The sequence below is a fragment of the Pleurodeles waltl genome, chromosome 10 (assembly GCF_031143425.1).
Source record: "Pleurodeles waltl isolate 20211129_DDA chromosome 10, aPleWal1.hap1.20221129, whole genome shotgun sequence".
NCBI lineage: Eukaryota > Metazoa > Chordata > Amphibia > Caudata > Salamandridae > Pleurodeles > Pleurodeles waltl.
Window position 1 is genome coordinate 29680935 of NC_090449.1, and position 19437 is coordinate 29700371.

Consider the following 19437-nt stretch of genomic DNA (forward strand, 5'->3'; position numbering starts at 1 on the left):
GAAAATTACATAATTATTACAAAATGAGAATCTAAAAAGGCAGCTTACAGGCCATACACATTGGCCTATCACTGGGATACCTACCCCTTTGAGATCCAAAAAAAAATGACCAACGAGAAAATAATTACCTGGGGGGGAGGAGGGCAATCAAAAAGATAGTGCCTTAAATAAATGCAAGGCAAATAAGCAGAAGAGTGGTAAGCTAGGCAAAAGAAAGCCTTTATAAGAGAGCAGAGCTCGAAAAATCCACTCGACCACTCGCATTGGCAAGTCCTATTTGATCAGGTCGAGCTATTTTTAATACTTACTCGTCCCTTCTGGCAAGTGGACACTGAACAGGTGTTCTGTTCAGCTGAAAAGTGGAGGGGCAATAAAAAATGACTTACAATCATATGTCACATTTGCTCTGTTTTCCCAGACAGAGGTTAAAAGTCTGTTTTTCTTACAATTAATTTTCCTTCTGACTTCCAGAAGTTCCAGGACTTAGTTAAGGTGAACTGTGTGACCTGCTGCTTATAGTGTAAAATGAAAGGATATAGGGTGCCATGTTTTTCCTAACACATTTAAATGACTATGTCAACTGTGCAAACATTTCAAAATATATTTCAGTTGTTGTGAAAGCACTTTGTTTGTGCAATGAAAAAATAGTTTAGTGGGATGAAAACAAATTCGAATACTTTACATGTTGATGTGCAAAGGATATGTTTTCTGAAACTCAATTTTCACAGATTGTTAATACACTATATAGTTTTATCAGTGAAGCTGCAAGTTAGTGGAGAGGTTTTTGGACATTTTTTGGAAAGTTAGTGTGTGTAGATGACCATATGTTACCACATCATAGTTTAGTAATATATTTATTAAAATTGAGTGTTTATTTAAACTGAGAAACAAGCCTGCCCGGATGGCAATGTTAGTAAACTAAAAGAAGTCCTATGTTATGTGGACTAGACCTCATGGATATGTGGGCTCAATTCTTGTGATGCATGTAGCAAACTTTAGTCTACTTAAACAAGAAGTTTTTTGTACTGCAGAAATGCTTAGCTCACATATTTGAAGGTGGAATCATATGTGAGAATTAAGAAAAAGGCAACTCAACTATTTGCCTAGGATAACACAATTTGAGACTTGTTTATGGGTTAACTACATTACAGTTAGGGCAAGTAGATTAAGTTACTCTACCAGCAGGCCTAGTAACATTTTTGATTTTTTGAGCCTTGAAGAGTGTGTGCTACAATCCTTGCTCTGGGTATAAAAATGACTGCCTGACTTCTGTCTGAGTGTAGCTTCTAGAATCTTTACAGTAGCTGTCAGCTCTCACTATGCAGCATACAGAGCAGGTACTACAGTTGGGAGAATTTTCAATAAAATGCAAGAGTGGCCTCGTCTAAACATTTTCTCCGACAAAGACATGTCTCAAACCTGAATATGTAAGCATGTGTTCTGGGAAAATGTACATGCAGACATTCTAGATTTTGACCATCAGAGAAAACCGGGACGGAGGGAAGATCAGAAGTTTAGGACATGAACAAATAGCCGAAACTGAAGCAAGTTTCTGAAGATGCATAGAAGAGCTACACATTTCAAGTTTTGAAATGCTTGCTCCCTCTCTGAGCTACTATACTAGTAGTCATACGTACACAGAAGCGTCACACTGTTGGTGTTAGTTTAACACAATGAAAGAAACGGCCATGTTAGATGTACTTTGTATAACTTTATTCAGTCATGTTCTTTGCTCAACATCAAAAATACACAAGTTACAATTTTAATTAAAACATTTGTCAAAACAAGCTTATTTCAAGAAACCATGCCCTTTTGCAAGTAGAACTTCGAATGCTCTGATAAAATATGGAACTGAGAAACCCCTAATATTCTTCTCCTTCTTCAGCCTCACCTTCCACAGAATCGACACCTACTTCTTCATAATCCTTTTCCAAGGCAGCCAAGTCTTCGCGAGCCTCTGAAAACTCTCCTTCCTCCATTCCCTCACCTACATACCAATGCACAAAAGCACGCTTTGCGTACATTAGGTCAAACTTATGGTCCAGTCGAGCCCAAGCTTCAGCAATGGCAGTGGTGTTACTCAGCATGCAGACTGCACGTTGCACCTTTGCCAAGTCACCTCCTGGGACCACGGTAGGAGGCTGATAGTTAATCCCAACCTGAAGACAGAAAAAACAAGTAAGGAAGAGTTTGCAAGTCACTCGCCTCAGCTAAAAGCATCCAAGAGATTCACTATAAACGAGACACAAACACCCCCAGCACACAAATTAGCCATCAAGTTACTGTATAAAGCAACTAGGTAAAGCCCAAACAATTGCATGGATCTGTGGTCCTGGTCCACAGGAAGCAGTTTATGAATTCAGAGGAATACATTACAACACCCTCAAACATATCAATATTCACAATTGAGTAGGAACCGTATCCTTCTGCTACAGTTCAAGTTACTAATACAAGACATGGGTACGAACTGACCTACAGATCGTAGATCCATCGTGTCTGATACTCACTTAGGTTAAAGCAGAACGAGGCATGTGCTTACTTGCTCAGGAGGGGCCTACTAGCCTGTTGATTCTAGGCAGTACTATAGGAGAGTGTTCACCTGACTGTTCAAGGAGGACTACTGCAAACAACCCCATTATTACAGCTAACTGGCGTTGTGACTATTTTGTTCAAGTACCGTCACGTCCTTTTTAACATTTATTTACATGTTAAAATGAGTGATTTGGTTGGCGGGTCGGGCTAGTAATCAAAGGAACTTGGGAATAAGCCAACCCCTTGATGTAACGAAAAACACAAACTTGTATAATTACTATAAAGTATTCCCTTTTATTAATCCATCTGATCGTTGACGGTCTGCCCTTCACTTTACTACTGCTACCACTAGCAGCAGCGATAGAACGGAGTAATTTAGGTGCCTGAATCTTTTTCTAGTCTCCTCTTCAGACGTCCTGAAGCTTAGGAGACAACAAGCTTTGATGGTTTGGTTCAAGTGTTTTAAAATTAACCATAGTCGCTAGGACTGGTGTTAAAGTAGATAATCAATTTTCACCACCTACAGGGGACAGCATGAGAAATAAAAGCAGTCATCTAGGAAAAAAGCTCTCCGATCCATGTCTGAATTCGTCCTTTGGTACCCGAAGTGACAGCATGTAGCTAGTTGGATATTCCTGCTGGGGTGGCGGCGCACTTCTTTAGGACAAACCTCCCCCTGTAAAGCTTTCCTGGGAGTTGTTTAGGATAGTAACCCAGAGCCATTTCAGAATGTCATACGTATTCTGCACGCCCGATACTTTGTAGACGGGTTGGGGGGGTAATCATAAAAAGGTCTCTTCTATAGAAGAGACTGGAGAAGGAAGAGGCTAATAAGCTGGCGTTTTGACCAATGTGATGGGCTTCTCAAATGATGTGCCGCTTCCGGAGTGGCCTGTGTTTTTATAATTGTAGAAGGATCAGACGGCAGAAAGTGTACATGGCTCTTCAGTTGAACTGAGGGCTCTGGGAGGTTAAAGAAAAATCAATATTGCACCAGAGGCGTATGGGAAGGAGAGACAGACTGACAGCTAAGATCTGAAAGCAAGACTGCCAATGCTGGCACCTTTTCAGGGGAGAGAGGGGAAGTTAACTTGTCCTGCCCTATTCCCACCCTTTAGGTTGATAGTAAAGGGCATCTTAAAATAAAAAAGAAGAAATATCTTTTCTAATTTAAGACGCAGTCCTTAGGTGCTGCACTGCCTTAGGCCTACAACACTTGGTTGGAGACGATTTCTCGGCAATCCAAGGTGGATTCCAACAGTAATGGGAAAGAGACACAGAATAAATGCTCTCAAAAACTAGGAGGCAAAGCATTGGTCAGTTAGAGAACTGCTTTAAGCCAATCACGATATGTGCAAATTTTGCCTAGCCAATTGAAATGAACGCTAACACTGCGCTTCATGGAAAGAGGACAAAATTACACCAACCACAGTTTGGAAGGAGTGGTCGCTCTCTGCAGCGTTTTCAACCGCTAATACAACTCATGCACTCTTTCAAAACAGAAGTGTAAGGTGGTACCCACCAGTCTCCTGGCCTTGCTCCTTCGCAATCCAGCCACTAATCATCTGTTCAATTCGCTGATGCGACCATTGTAATAGCACAGCCATCACAAAATTACAACCGAATTCAAAGACGTTTAATGTTTGGGCGCCGAGACAGTCGAAACAAATACTGTTCAGCAAAGTCGAGCTGGTTCACTACTACACCACAGCTTCCCAAATCCGGTATCTTCTACATATCCCATTTCCATACAAACCATGCAACGTGAGGCACAATTTTCCCTTCCTTACATCGGTAGAAAATGATTAACTCACCTTAAATCCAGTTGGACACCAATCCACAAACTGAATGGTGCGTTTGGTCTTTATTGTAGCAATGGCTGCATTTACATCTTTCGGGACTACATCGCCCCTGTACAGCATGCAGCAGGCCATGTACTTGCCATGGCGAGGATCACACTTCACCATCTGGTTGGCAGGCTCAAAGCAGGCGTTGGTTATTTCAGCCACAGACAGCTGCTCATGGTAGGCCTTCTCGGCTGAGATGACTGGGGCATAGGTCACTAGAGGGAAATGGATACGTGGGTATGGGACGAGGTTGGTCTGGAATTCAGTCAGATCAACGTTGAGGGCGCCGTCAAACCTCAGAGATGCAGTGATGGAAGACACGATCTGACCAATAAGACGGTTCAAGTTGGTGTAGGTGGGACGCTCGATGTCCAGGTTACGGCGGCAGATGTCATAGATTGCTTCGTTGTCCACCATGAAGGCACAGTCTGAGTGTTCCAGCGTGGTGTGCGTTGTCAGGATGGAGTTGTATGGTTCCACAACAGCAGTGGACACCTGGGGGGCAGGGTAAATTGCGAACTCTAGTTTGGATTTCTTGCCATAATCGACAGACAGCCTCTCCATGAGCAAGGATGCAAAGCCAGAGCCAGTACCTCCTCCAAAGCTGTGGAAAATCAGGAAGCCTTGCAGCCCCGTGCATTGGTCTGCCTACAAGAGAACAACACTAATCATTAATGGCGACATGCACAATCTACCGGAATGTGTATAATCAGTTGACTCAAAGTGTAGTCGAAAATGTTAAAGTTAAAGTGCTTTCAGTTTTGAAGACAGCAGACCTGAGCCCCCAAATGAGCATTCGAACCTCTAACATGTTTGAACGATATGAACAGTGACCCTGTGCGATGTTTTCTTGCACGCATCATTTAAACAGCTTACCTGCAACATTCCTGCTAGATTCGCATTAGGGGCTAGGACCTTCAAAAACCATGGCCCTAAAGATATAGACGGAGCCCTATCATAGTAAATGCTAAGAATGCTGACCATGCTAATTGTGAGACAGTTGAGTCTCGCAGCTCGGATGTTTCTGCAGAAAATACACGTATTTCGTCTCCTCATTGCCCATGCCCCCCTACTCTTTTTGTGGGCATTTAAATAATAAATAACTCAACGATTCGGCCATCGAGAAAGTGTACCGAAACAAAGACAATTACTCGAGATGTAGTGACAGTTTTAAATGAGACTAGCAGTACAGTATGCACTGAGATAGACTGATTTCTCCAGCAGTGGTCTAGGCTGCGAGCCTGTGTAGTGTTCCACTCAGCCAAAATATCAGTTACCCTCGTCTAATGGAGGCTGTTATTCCTCTACCTGAAGGCAAAAATTACAGCTGCATTTTTAGGATGATTCCGTGCGTGTTTGGGGGCAGCTGAAAGGCTTCAGTTCAGTGACATTTCTGTAAAAACGACACTGGCTGCATTCCATGCTCACAGGAATTGCACATCTCTTACCAGTTTACGAATACGATCCAATACCAGGTCAACAATCTCCTTGCCAATGGTGTAGTGGCCTCTTGCATAGTTATTTGCAGCATCTTCTTTCCCTGTGATCAGTTGCTCCGGGTGGAAAAGCTGCCGATAAGTCCCCGTACGTACTTCATCTAAAATGGAAGTAAACTATGTTTTACATGTTATCTGAGTATCAGTGCTCATAAAATGTTCCATATTTTAACACTTAAGTATCAGTCGCATGCGTTTGACATCAAAGGAAGGGTTACAGGACTTTGTAAGACTAGACCGAGATTTATAAAACATGACTTAAAACTAAGAATGGAGGGGGGTGTTTAACTGTTATTACCCTCCACCCCCTACTTTAAATAGTACACCAACCCTGATAAAAACTAGAGGGTCTTCGCTAATTTAACTCTGTTCGGTCCTGTGAATTCATGGAAAAGGGAGGCCTTGAAAAAAACACCGTGATCGTGTTTGGGCAAGGCCCACTGTTACTTCATCCAGTTCCCTTTTACTCGATATAAGCTCTTGGCTAAACTCGTGACGAGATGGACAAAACCTGAGGGGGAATGAAGAGTCATGGTCAATACCCACCGACCACAGTTGGCTCGAGGTCCACGAAGACGGCCCTGGGGACGTGCTTGCCGGCTCCAGTCTCACTGAAGAAGGTGTTGAAGGAGTCGTCGCCACCGCCGATGGTTTTATCGCTGGGCATCTGGCCATCGGGCTGGATACCGTGCTCAAGGCAGTACAACTCCCAGCAGGCATTCCCAATCTGGACCCCGGCCTGGCCGACGTGGATGGAGATGCACTCGCGCTGCAAAGAGAAACCAGTGGCTTTTGTTAAGTGCTCTGGGATAGCAACGTGGTAATTTTTTTAATGCGTGCTTTGTTGCGACAGTCTCCAACTTCTGGCTTTTGTAAAGCCAGTTGTCAGCAGTAAGTCAGGACTGTACTGGTGGGAACAATGTATTAAGCAACGTCACCAGGTATATTTACGGCCTACAAGACTCTCCTTTGGGTCAAAAACGCAGGATATTTAAGCCTAACAATTGTGCGGTTCATAAACGATTTCCCCATCAACTACAATTTAAAATGTTATCACTGGACACATATCTCCCATGTCAATGGTGAACGTAGAATACACGTGCACCTGTCAAACACTTTGTTTGAAACTGGCGAAACCTGAATGACCGATAATAACCACACAATCGGCAAAAAGTAATTCGAAATGTATGTTCGCCCTGAGTGAAGAAACTGTGAAAAAAAGTCTTAGAGGGAATATCCCCAAAGGCCCCATTTCAAACTATGCCGCCGACAATAAAGATATTTACCAATCCGAAAAAAAAAAAAAAAAAACCACACACACACCCACGAAACAAAATACTTAAGTTTGGGGAGAAAGCACAGAAATCGCAGACACAGATAACTCGCCAGTTTTCAATATACTTTTTTTTTTTTTTTTTTGACGGGCGGCCGGGCGTTGACAGTTGCTACGCGCGAGAAGCGACATACTTACGCTCACTCAGAGTGCTCATCCTCTAACTAGGTGTTAATTTATCGGGCGAATTCATGTGCTGCCGGCATCGAATAAAGCAGCGCCCGCCCTAAGTAACACCTTTACAGTAAAGCGACTTACCATTGTGTGCTGTGGTCGAAGTGCGGGTGCGACGACGCTGCTCCTGGCTTCCCTCGGTCAAGACGCGCAACGGGTCTTCGCCAAACTGCCGTGGAACGGAAGTCCGACCGTCTGAATATATCTCCCTCACGGTCCCGCGTGCTCGCACAGCGTTTCTCGTCGCCTATTGGACCTGCGGAGAAAAAGGACACCGCTCATTAGTTGTCACAGCTGTCAGTCACCTCCCCCCCACAGCTTCATTTGTCATTAACTGACGCGGGAGCGCTGGCAGAACGGTTCTTCGTAGCTTGACTGTAATTGGCTGTGGTTAGCAGCAACTGGTCGTGATTGGATAAGCTTGCGCTGGCATGCGGAGCGCGCGAGAACCCGGGTAGACTGTTTCAGTTTAACGGTCTGTTGGGTTAGTTAACGGTTTTATTTAAAATCGGGTCAGGGGTGCTTAGGCTTTTTCTCTAAATTCGCCCGAATAATAATATAACACGAATTAAACAGAAGATGCGATGTATACCAAGTGCTGGTTTATCTCGTCAAACAACCGTGTATCTTGATTAGCTGTTATGTTGTGTAAGCTGACCTTAGCCACAGAATAGTTTACCATGTTTAAGTATTACCCGAGTCAACAACGGACCGTCAACACTGGAGTCGGTTATTTTAAACTTTGTTGAACGAATCAGTAATCTGGAATTAGCAGAGTGAGTATTAGCTGAAATAAAATCGTGCATCGACGTTGTTAATGTAATGTAATCTTTTCAATGAGGGCCAAGTGACGTTAAAATGCAGATCCAGTTTTCAATTGCAAAAATAATTGGCCACGGCAATGAAATGTCTATTTTCTTCCGAAATGCCGATGTGACCCTCGAAATGAAGGCAATCTGGTTTATGATAAATACGTTTGATAGATATGCGATATTTTTATGGTCAGTTTAGCCTAAAAACTCCCATAAAAGTCGACATTCTAAAGGAAATATCTTTTAATGTAATCTTAGAATGTACCAGAGGCCGTATAGCAGCGGAAATAGGGTAGTGGCTTGTAATAGTTAAAAAAAAAACTTTTTCACCCATTAAAATATGGCACATTTCATTCACAGACAGATTTTATTTATTTGAAAAAAAGACTGCAGTAAAGTTAAAGTTTCCCTCATTGAATTACTTTCTTTCAGTTGATATCCTGGACAGACTGAGTACACAGACATGTGGTTCCACATCTTGGGAAGTTAAGTCTGAGGCCTGGACCTGTCAGTATTTTCTCACTGGCACACATGGCAACCCTCCTGGTTTAGCAGCAGGACAGTCCGGAATCGTTGCCATGTCTCCACCTTCTTTGCATTTGCCTTCCAAAAATCTCTTTCCAATGCAAGTCACTATGATGGTAACAACATTTTGATAGCGCTTTATTGCCATTAGTATGGCCCAATGGAAACACTGAGCTATGCAACTCACTGCTAATATAATATCGATTTGAATCGGTAAGATCGATTTTTGGAAAGCAGTATCAAGACAAAAAAGCCCAACTCTCTGTTGAAAAATATGCAGACTCTATGTGGTTCTTGAGTGTTACCAAATGTATGTATATTCAGTTGCCCACTTCTTCAAATACATTTCTCAGTGGGTTTCTTTGGAGGTGGAGGAATGAGATAGAAACGAGAAAAATGTTGACAAAAAATAAGTTCGCATTTCTATATTTTATTAACTGTGATTAGGGGTCAAGTGCATGCATGACCTAAAAAAATCATTAGAACTTTAGCACTGTGATAACATCAAGAGAATAAGTCAAACAATGTCATTGTTTTATCATTTCCTACGTTTGACAATGTTTTAATTGTATCCTTCACTTTATGTGTATTTTAATTATACCCTTCAAAACATTAATATTTAACTCACAATGTTCTGCAAAATTAGTTGAAACTTGTGGCATAATTTTTCCACATAGGAAACATTTTCTAATTTAGGTGCAGAAACTTCACACTATGATGTACCGAGTTACACGCTGAAATCTCAACATCACACCAACCTAAGAAATAAGCCAGCACGTGCACAGCTCATACAGACTGGACTATTTGTTTGCATAAGATTCAGAAGCAATTGTTTTGAAAGCATTTGTTTAAATGCAACTACAACACGTTACACAGAACCTGCAATTCAAGGATAAACAATGTGACGAAATACATATGTGATCGCTCATGTTTTTATCACAAAGCCTAGGTTTTTTCAGAGATATGTGAGCAGTACGACCACCATGTAGTGCTTATTTATTTTTCCACTTTTGGAAACGTATTTAAAAAAAAAAAATCTTAACCTAAGTGGAATTGAGACTGGGGATAAGGATCTAATACTAAACTGCAGAAGTATGGATGAGTTAGGAGAGACAGTGTAATTGTTTCATAAATGAGAGAATCATGAAGTATAAACAGCACCTTGTGGGTATTAACGTGTAGTTAGGTGTAGAGAAGGGTTGCAGGCCAGCAGTCTGTGCAACAACTGACAATTGCTTCTGCTGCATGGAGTGCTTTTTTAAAACAGCGACTTAGAAAGACTTCTTATTTTTATAACAATTAGGATGACTGTCAAAGCTGCAAATACATATTTTCTGTAAACAATAGCTTAAATAGGTGAGAGTTCTACTGCAAGGGAACTTCAACCTCAAAAATAGGTTTGTAAACTGCACAATCTGTCACTGTTTCAAAAAAATAAAGAATACATTATTTTATAATGCCCAAATGATCATAAAGTATGACATACAGACTACGTATCACAGAAGTGTACATGAGCAACGTCTGTTTTCTTTAGTAATAATTAGGCGATTCTTTGCACCCTGAAATTATGTCAAGTAGATGATGAAAGGGCAGTTATTAGTGCCTCCTTATCTGTTTTCATTCTGTGATGTCTGAAGCCTTTCTACACAGTTTGCTGGGTCTGAAGGTGGTTCTGCAGTTGTTACGGTGCTGTTCCTGTTAGACATTTAAAGTGGTGCAATACGCTCAAAACCAATTTTAGTTTGCATAATCCATCAGGTTAAAGCTGCCTCTTTCTTAGATATAGTATGATTCAAACTGTTATTTGTCATTGTAATGTTTACACACTCAGAATGCTTGTTGTAAAATGCAGGATGTCATTCGAAATGGAGGAGAGACAGATGTGTCACTTAACAGCGCTGTTTCCAGACTGACAACTTGGTGGTTGATTTTAGGTAAGTCAAGCTCTCTTGGTGAGAAGGTCTCTCTCTCTCTCTCTCTCTCTCTCTCTCTCTCTCTCTCTCTCTCTCTCTCTCTCTCTCTCTCTCTCTCTCTCTCTCTCTCTCTCTCTCTCTCTCTCTATATATATATATATAATCTCCTACTGGTGGTTATAGTTAGGACCATGTTTCCATAGAAAAGCGTTTTTTGACTTGCCTATATCTTTGGCACCATTTGATGAATCTTCACAAAATGTAAAAAAAAAAAAAAAAAAGTCACCTGTGATTCTTGTTGCGCACAAAACTCGCACCCTAAGGTAACTATTACTCGTGCCATAGCCATGCACAGCTAATTACTACACATATTATGTCACTAATGAGATGGCTGTATGGCATCTTTGATATCACTGCAACGTTGCGATAACATTATTGATAAGCAAACTGTGCATGGCAAGGGCGCAAGTTTTAGTTATCTTAGGGCGAGTTATAGTTACTTGAAAGAACTCCAATTGTAACTGCTGAATTTCTTTGGTTTTGTAGGAGTAAATTCAGAACCTAACTATAACTTGTAACCTTTGTTTTTTTCAGTGTGTGCATATATATATAAACTAATGCCGTAATGACTGGCTATTGACAAAGACCGTAATGGTCGAAACGCGTTACCAGGCTTAACAAGCCGGATTGAGGCCTGTCTTTAAGATTTAAATAAACTTTGTCATTATTCAGCAATTGCTGGGAGTGCCTTTTTTGCTACTATTCAATTTGTGCCTTTTATATATGGGTCCTGCACCCATAATGGTGCACCAGCTCCGGTAGGCCAGCGCTGGAAGAACAGCAGGAGCAGTTTGAATATATATATATTTATGTGTGTATGTGTGTTTTACAGGGCTAAACGTAACATCCAGGCTCCAACTAGATTGAGCGAGTCAATTAGCAGGAGGGCTTACCTGGCTTTTCAGCGATGCTGACATCAGCAAACAGTCAACAGCGGCAAGTCCTATAACGTCCTGTTATCCAGCCAGAACATCTCAGCTTCAGAAGCGCTGCTCTACATAGTTACTTAAGTCTGTATGTAAAGTAGCATTACAGTGCTTGTCCCCTGTAGGAGTGTCCTGGCACTATTTACAGGTAACAGATATATAATGTACCTCATTTAATCAAACTTGAATACTTATAGGTTCATTAGACGTGACAGACATTTAACCCGTAACCATGGGGTCAAAGACAGACCCTGCAGTGGATGCCTTAGTCCACTGAGTTACTAGACCCAGTCTCGTATGGAATCATGATGTAAGATGGGTAGATGAGAGATGTCAAAGATTGTGATGTAGGACCATCATGATAATCCAGAGTACAGGGAATACCCCAGAGTTATCGAAGCATGCTTGTGATATTATAGGACCTCCAAACCAGACCAGTCTGCTCATTTCCCTACGATGCTTAATGCACTTGGTGCCTATAAACATTGGTTTATGAAAAATGTCATTTTCTGGAGTGTAGGATTTGTTCATTGTTCTACAGAAGAATCAAACAACTTGCACCAAGACCTGTTGCGCTTCACTGTGCTATTTCTCTGCACATTTTTCTTCATACCAGGTAGCAATGACCAGGGCCTCCCATAGTTTTATCTCTGTATTTTAAAATTTAGAGGCCCCGTTATGGAGGCCCTCTTTCCAGCAGAGAGGATGTAGCACTTGCTCTACTGGCCCCATGCGATCTGTGGCCACTCATCTAAGTGTCGTCAATTCATTTTATATATCGAGTTAATGGTTGTGGCTTTTGTGAGTGGGCATGTACTAATGCCAAAGCAGACACAACACACCACATCAAAAACCAAACACTAACAGCCACTGCAGTAAAAACATTAATGGATCTGAGGGTATCCAGACATCCCTAAACAGAGGTTCCTTCCTAAACACAACACCTGCCAGATATTACCAGGCGGGGGGCTTGGCTAGGCGACAGACGAGATGGCCGCCATTTAGCAGAGCTCCACTCTCTAATCCCCCATAAAATCTGTGCATTTATCATATCCCCTGCCGGCGGCTGTGGTCCGGTTGCGTCCAGATCAGCGGGACAGCTATCTGGGGGCTGTTGGGCCCCGTGCGCTCCTGTGGAAGCGCGTTAGCGCCCTGTTGCCTGGGTGCGGCCACATGGACCCGGACACTGGAATGTGGAACGCTGGGCCGGCGGTCCTAAATTTGCAAGCGGAGTGGAGAAGGTGTCGATCAGAGACGGACACCTGATCTGGGGGCCTGTGAGGGTTGGGCCCTGTCGGGGCTTGCTGCGGCCGGCGGGACTGCGACCAGAGAAGTTTGGTGCCTCTGCTTCTTGAATTCCCCCGGCCCCCCCAAGAGATCGAGGTGATGTCAGGGACCCTAGCGGCAGGCGGTGGAGAAGACAGCGGAATGAGGCAGAGAGGCCAAAAGGGGCACACCCAGATGAGTGGCAGGCCTGTTCCCGCCTGCGGCCAGATCGAGTGGGCCGCAGTGCTGAGTTACGGCGTGGGGGTGCAGTGCACACGAGCCGAGGCCCTGGCTCGGCAGCCCGTTGAGGGGGTCGGCTGGACCTGCGTTGCGTCCCTCCCACCCCCAGCTCCCCCGTTGGCAGCAGCGCAGCTGTTGTGTCAGGGCATCGTGGACCCCCTTGAGAGGAGGAGTCTGCAGGTTTGGAACTTCGGCGTGGCGAGGGCGCCACGTACTGGAGAAGGGGGCCACCCAGCTTGCTGGACTTTGGCCTGGGAAACTTTTGAGGCCTGTGGCGGAGCAAAGCTTTGGCTGGAGGGGGGGGGGCTGCTGCAAGCCTCCTCGGCGGGTTCGCCCCTCTAGCATGATCAGGAACAAAGGGTGCCCTCTGCAAAAGGCGAATAAAATGTATAAATATGCGGTGCCGAGACCGATGGGGGAGGGGGTTTGGGCGGTGCCGGACAACGCTGAGGGGGGACAGTAGAAGGACCGAGGCCCTGTGGGCAAGCCCTCCCTGGGCGCAATGATGGTGGCCATTCAAGACCTGAGAGGTTCGCTGGAACCCAAACTACACGCAGTAACGGTGGATGTTACCCTTGTCCGAGAAGATCTCAAGAAAATCGCAGAAAAGGTTTCTAACGCAGAAATGGATATTGCCCGGTTAGAGTCTACATCTAAGATGCTTGAGAATCAGGTTCAGTTCCTCACCGTGGAACACAAGAAAATAATGGCACGCCAGGAGGATCAGGAGGGGAGGGCCTAGAGAAACAATATTAGAGTGGCTGGGGTGCCAGAGATTGTCGAGGGCCTGGGTCCCGGAGGAGGATGCGGTGAAAGGGGGAGGATGGCACCCTCCTTGAGGCGACAGGGAGTGGAGGCAGCGAGATCATAGGCATCAGAATTGGTGGCTTTGGCCTAGACACACTGCGGAGATTACAGAGCCCGTACAGTACTGGTCCCTGGCTTCGATTGGGGATGCAGAAGGCCAAGTGCTTCAGTAGAACTGGCGGGAGGCGCACAGCCTGTAGTGTTTATTGGGGAATTGGCTTGAATTAAATCTTGGCATTGCTATTGATGGCGACACAGAACGGTGGCACTAGCCCACCCAAGTATGAGTTTAAGAGGGTATGGGCGACAGGCCCTCTGCTGTTTGGGGGGGGTGTGGGGGGGGGGCAGTTTTAGGCCTGCTAAGCAGGGTAGCAGGGTGGGGGAGTTTTCGGTTGGGGACTGTTGATCTACTGTTTATGGTTTTACACTGTTTCTATGCCATTGTACAGCTATGGGCTGATAAGCGATGCTGCCTGGGACAAAGCGGCATGGGAGGGGATACTTGAACTGGTGAGTGATGCTGCTCCCCGAGTGAGGGGAGGAGAGTTCACACATGGCAGGACTGATGGCTCGCACCCTTAGGGTTATGACATGGAATGTGAATGGTCTGGGCAGTCATATTAAACGTACCATAGCCCTTCAGTACCTACGCAGGCATGGCCCGACCTCATCCTCCTACAAGAAACGCACCTGAAGGGGAATTATTACAAGGCGTTAGACAGTCATAGGCGGTTCCTGTTGGTAGCACACGGAGGTTATACAACGGATTTTAGGGTGGTGGGTATCCTAAAAAAATCAGTACCATTTATCCTGTCACGCACGTGGTGGGACAAAATGGTGCGGTATATGGCTGTTTCGGGTGTGTGGGAAGGGCACGTCCTTAATATGTGTTCGTATGTTCCTCCAAGACTGCAGGGAGCCACTCTAACGGACCTTGGCGCCCTGCTGCTAGATCTCCTGCCAGGACTCCTGATTCTGGGTGGCGACATGAACGTAGTGTCTGATCCGGAGTTGGACAGAATCTCACATGCAAGGGATCCCATTACCTCAACGGCGTTGCAGTCATTTATGGACTCCTTTCGTATGACAGACCTGTGGAGGGCACAGAATCCGGGGAAGAGGCAGTACACTTACACCTCTGTTTCCCATAACAGTTTGTCTAGGCTGGACTATCTATTAACGACAGTGGCTCATGTGGGTAGGTTCCGGGAGGCAGCGCACTACTCAAGAGGGATCTCGGACCATTCCCCTGTGAGGGTCACCCTGCTAGGCCCTTCCCGGTCCTACTCTGCCACTGCAAATTGATCCTTGGCACCTGGGAGACAAAGCCTTTGTTGACCAAATGAGGAAGAGGGCCACCCAATATTTCGAGGATAATCTAGGATCTGTGGACTCGGCATGTACCCAGTGGGAGGCCTTCAAAACTGTACTTAGGGGGCACACGCAAGATATGATCAGCCGCAAGAAAAAAAGAACGTAATATGCAAGCTACAAATCTCGAGTGGGAAATCGTAGCTCTTGAGGCCCGCTGTGAGGTGGACAGAGAGGCAAAGGGTAGTCTTCAGCACCAGTTATGACTTAAGCGTTATGAGCTGCTCGCCTTGGCCGAACAGCATGCTTGGGCGTTTACGCTGGCAACCAAGCATCAACTATATGATGTGGCTGACAAAGCCAATAAACGGCTGGCTTGGTTGGACAAGAGGGACAGGGAACGAGCATGGGTCAGGGCAGTAAAGTCTAAGGATGGTGGCCTCTGTGAGACTACCGAGTCCGTGACGTAGGCATTCTCCACATACTATGAGGAGGTTTATACCTCAGTGTCTCGGATGGCTGAGGAGGATTGTGTGGACCTCCTGCGGGACATCCCGCTTCGGGGACTCTCGAGTGAGGAAAGAGACGAGTTGGATGCTGAGCTGTCGGAGGAGGAGGTTACCGCGGCATTGCGGGGGCTTAAGTCTGGTAAAGCAGTGGGACCGAATGAACTCTCCATGGAGTTGTTCAAGTGTCAGGGGACAAGCTAGCACAACATATGTTGGCCATGTTTCTGGAAGCGAGGGAGGTGGGAGCTTTGCCGCTGGAACGGCGGGTCGCGACTATCATATTAATCCCAAAGAAGGATAAACCTCCTGAGAAATGTGCCTCCTATATGCCCAGCTCCCTTCTCAACACGGAGGTCAAGGTCCTGTCAAAGGTCCTAGTTACCAGATGACGCGCGATTATTTCTAAGCTCATCCATCCAGATCAATCGGGCTTTATGCCGTCCAGATCCACCCACTTGAATTTGAGGAGGCTTTACGGGGTCTTACACATGACGGACCACCAGAATGGAGAGCAGGCAGTACTCCTATCTCTCGATGCTAAAATGGCCTTCGATAGCGTAGAATGGCCTTATATTTTTGTGGTCCTTAAGAGGTTTGGAGTGGGCCCACGTTTCTTGGCCTGGATCAGACTGCTCTATCGAGAGCTGGAGGCCCGAGTGCGGGTCAGTGCAGCCCTGTCACGGCCCTTCGCCTTACACAGGGGCACACAACAGGGATGTCTGCTCTCTCCAGTCCTATTTGCGCTTGCACCTGAGCCCTTGGCAGAGTGGATTAAGCAAGATCCCCTGATTCAGGGCATCGACTCGGGAGCAGCATGGGAGGAACGCATCTCCCTGTACACAGACAATATTCTGCTGTACGTCACCCGTCCCCGATGGTCCATCGATAGGATCATGCAGGTCTTTCGTATATATTCGGGGACCACTCTGGCTACCAGATTAATTGGGCCAAGTCGTTGGTGTTCCCTTTGGCTGGGGACCGAACCGCCCTGCCCCCGGGTTGCGATGTGCTGGTCTCCATGGGCCGTTTCAAATAATTGGGGATTTATGTTACTAGGAATGAGGAGCGCTTTCTCCGGGAGAAGCTGCAGCCCCTGCTTGACCGATTTCGTGGGGACATGGCTCGTTGGAGGGCGTCGCCTCTCTCTTATGGTTGGAGTGGCCCTCTACAAGATGATGCTGCTGTCCTGTCTTACTTTTTTACAGAACCCCCACTACAAGATTCCGGCAGAGGTGTTTGACTGCTTAGATCGGGACATCAGACTACTGCTCTGGGATGCCGGCTGTTCCCAGGTGGCTCTGCAGAAATTGAAGCTCGGGTGTATGAGGGTGGTCTGGTGATTCCAGACCCTCTTTGTTACTATTGGGCAACACAACTGGTGACTGTTAATGACTGGGCCTTCAATAACTAGGAGGACCCAGCGTTCCGGGTGGACAGACAGACGATGGGCGGGGAGGGGATATGAGCGGGCCCTATACGCCCCTGCGAGTGCGCGGGTGCCGCTGGTATACACTGCAACGGGGTGAGGGTGTGGTGTGACGCCACCCGCTCCCTTGGGTGGGGAACTACAGTGTCGGCTCGGACCCCCCTGTGGTCTAGTGATTTCTTGGAGGACCTGAAGACCCTGGGAGGGTTTCACAGGTGGTCTCTTCTGGGGATTGAACATCTGGGGAACGTCTGGAGGGGTCAGGCAATGGTAACGTTTGAAGTTCTTCAGCAAGAATATGCCATGGCAGGAACAGAGCAGTTTAGATACCTACAGCTGCAGCATGTGCTAGGTTGCTATGTCCCGGAGGGGGAGCAGTTGCCAGAAGCAGCCCCCCCTGAGGACCGCCTCTTGACACAGCCCCCTTGTGGCAAGGGCCATATCGCTACTATATAAGAAAGCACTGAATAATTCTCCAGATCCGATGACCACCCTGCGCACCAAATGGGAGGTGGACCTGGGAGCACTGAACGATGAGGACCGGGGGAGGCGAGACAGGGTCCTAGGGTTGTGGCGATTAAGGCATGACTCAGACTGATCCAGTTGAGGATCCTGCTTAGGGAATACTATTACAGTGTGGTATTGCACAAGATGGGCAGGGCACAGACCTCACAGTGCTTGTGACGATGCAGGTTGGAGGGCATCTTCTATCAAATTCTATGACCTGCCATGTGATAAAGACCTTTTGGGAGGGGGTTACCATGGTGGCGGCCCGGGTGTTGGGGAGGGAGGTCCCATTAGACCCCAAGTTGCTTTTAATTAATGTGGCGGGGGAGGAACACTGGCCTAAACAGCAAGCACTGCGGTTGGCCGCAGCAGCGATAGTAGCCAAACGCAATATAGCGCAAACGTGGGTTACTGAGTTTCCGCCAAGTATACTTGAGTGAGAGGCAGACCTGAACTGGTGCCGCACCGCAGAAAAAGTAATATACGAGAGCATGGGATGCCCCAGAAGTGGGAGAAATTCTGGGGAGTGTGGGAGCCTACAGATTATGGGATGACTTTTGGTGGGCTGTAGGTGGGGGGGAGGGCCTGGAACTAGACCTGACTATTCGACATGAGGGTTGCTCGATCGCCATGTTTTACCCTTGAAATTTGATATTTGTTGTGATTGATCTCTGAGTAGCGGATACCTGATGGGACTTTTATTGCTGTCTGCTATATTGTTTCGTTGTTTAATGAAAAGATATTCAAAAAAATATATATTACCAGGCATAGCAGCGATAGACTGTTGGAAGGTTGGTAGAAATCAGCTATGGGACCAGTGCTTGAAATGGGTTGAGATTGAGTACCAGCACTTCTGCAGTTTGAAAGAGAGAGTACCAGCAGTTCTGGGAAGCAAACAAGTACTCTGGAATAATGAGTACTCCCACTTATATATTTCCATTTCAAGCACTATACGGTTCTGAGTGCCATTACGCATTTGCTCCAAAACCATATTGTGCTACAAGTTGTTGGCTTAGAGGTGATGGTCTGAGAAAGATTCCATTAGTATTGGATATCTGTAGAAGCCTTTCCGAAGAAGCCTTTGTGATACTTATCCAGCCGAGTTCAAGTCAGTCCCAGGAAAAATGCAAGCATCTTTAAGCTTAAAGTATTGATGCCCTTCTAAAGGTAAATCATGGAAATTGTGAACAGACGAGCCCAGACAGGCCGTGGTGCAGATAACGAAACTCTGATTTGAACTTTTCTAGGAACCTCATCCCCAGAAAGATATAAGCAAAGCCGGGCATGAAAATAGAGGAATTGGAAGGAAGAGGCCATTTGTGCAGGGGAAGGAAGACCAGTTTTGTGCATTGTGGTGCTTCAGAATGTATTGGGCATAGAATGTCACTGCACGATCTGTGACTCAAGACTACAAAAAAAAAAAATCACCCAATTATTAATAGATATAATCTGCCGAAAAGAGGCCCTCAAAGACCATGGATAGCATTAACGGAGAGTGGTATTACAGGATAATCGGGGACAGGAAGGAGATTTTGGAATATAAAAATTGCAAAAAGACAAATCTAAATCATTTTAGGGGTTCTGCTGGGACAACAACAAAACACAAGCTTACAAATCAGGATTGCTTTTTGTTAACAAAAAAAACAACAACAAAAAAACTAGAAATCAAACATGAGCCTCTTCAGAAGGGAATGCGGTGGAATCTATAAAGTGATTGTAAGCATTAAAATTGAAAGTTAGAAAGGTTGGCTAT

At 45.6% G+C, this 19437-nt stretch overlaps 1 protein-coding gene across 2 annotated transcripts in view; it reads right to left on the minus strand.

The window, feature by feature from the left end:
- Nucleotides 1-1691: 1691 nt before the first annotated feature.
- Nucleotides 1692-19437, minus strand: part of TUBA3E (tubulin alpha 3e) — a 72261-nt gene continuing 54515 nt past the window's right edge. For both annotated transcript variants that reach the window (XM_069209531.1, XM_069209532.1), the window contains exons 2-6: nt 7467-7638; nt 6422-6644; nt 5828-5976; nt 4347-5027; nt 1692-2159 (exon numbers count right to left, since the gene is read on the minus strand). In XM_069209531.1, the coding sequence (XP_069065632.1) occupies nt 1863-2159; nt 4347-5027; nt 5828-5976; nt 6422-6644; nt 7467-7469 (1353 nt within the window). In that variant the 5' untranslated portion in view covers nt 7470-7638 and the 3' untranslated portion in view covers nt 1692-1862. The remainder of the gene's footprint in view (nt 2160-4346; nt 5028-5827; nt 5977-6421; nt 6645-7466; nt 7639-19437) is intronic.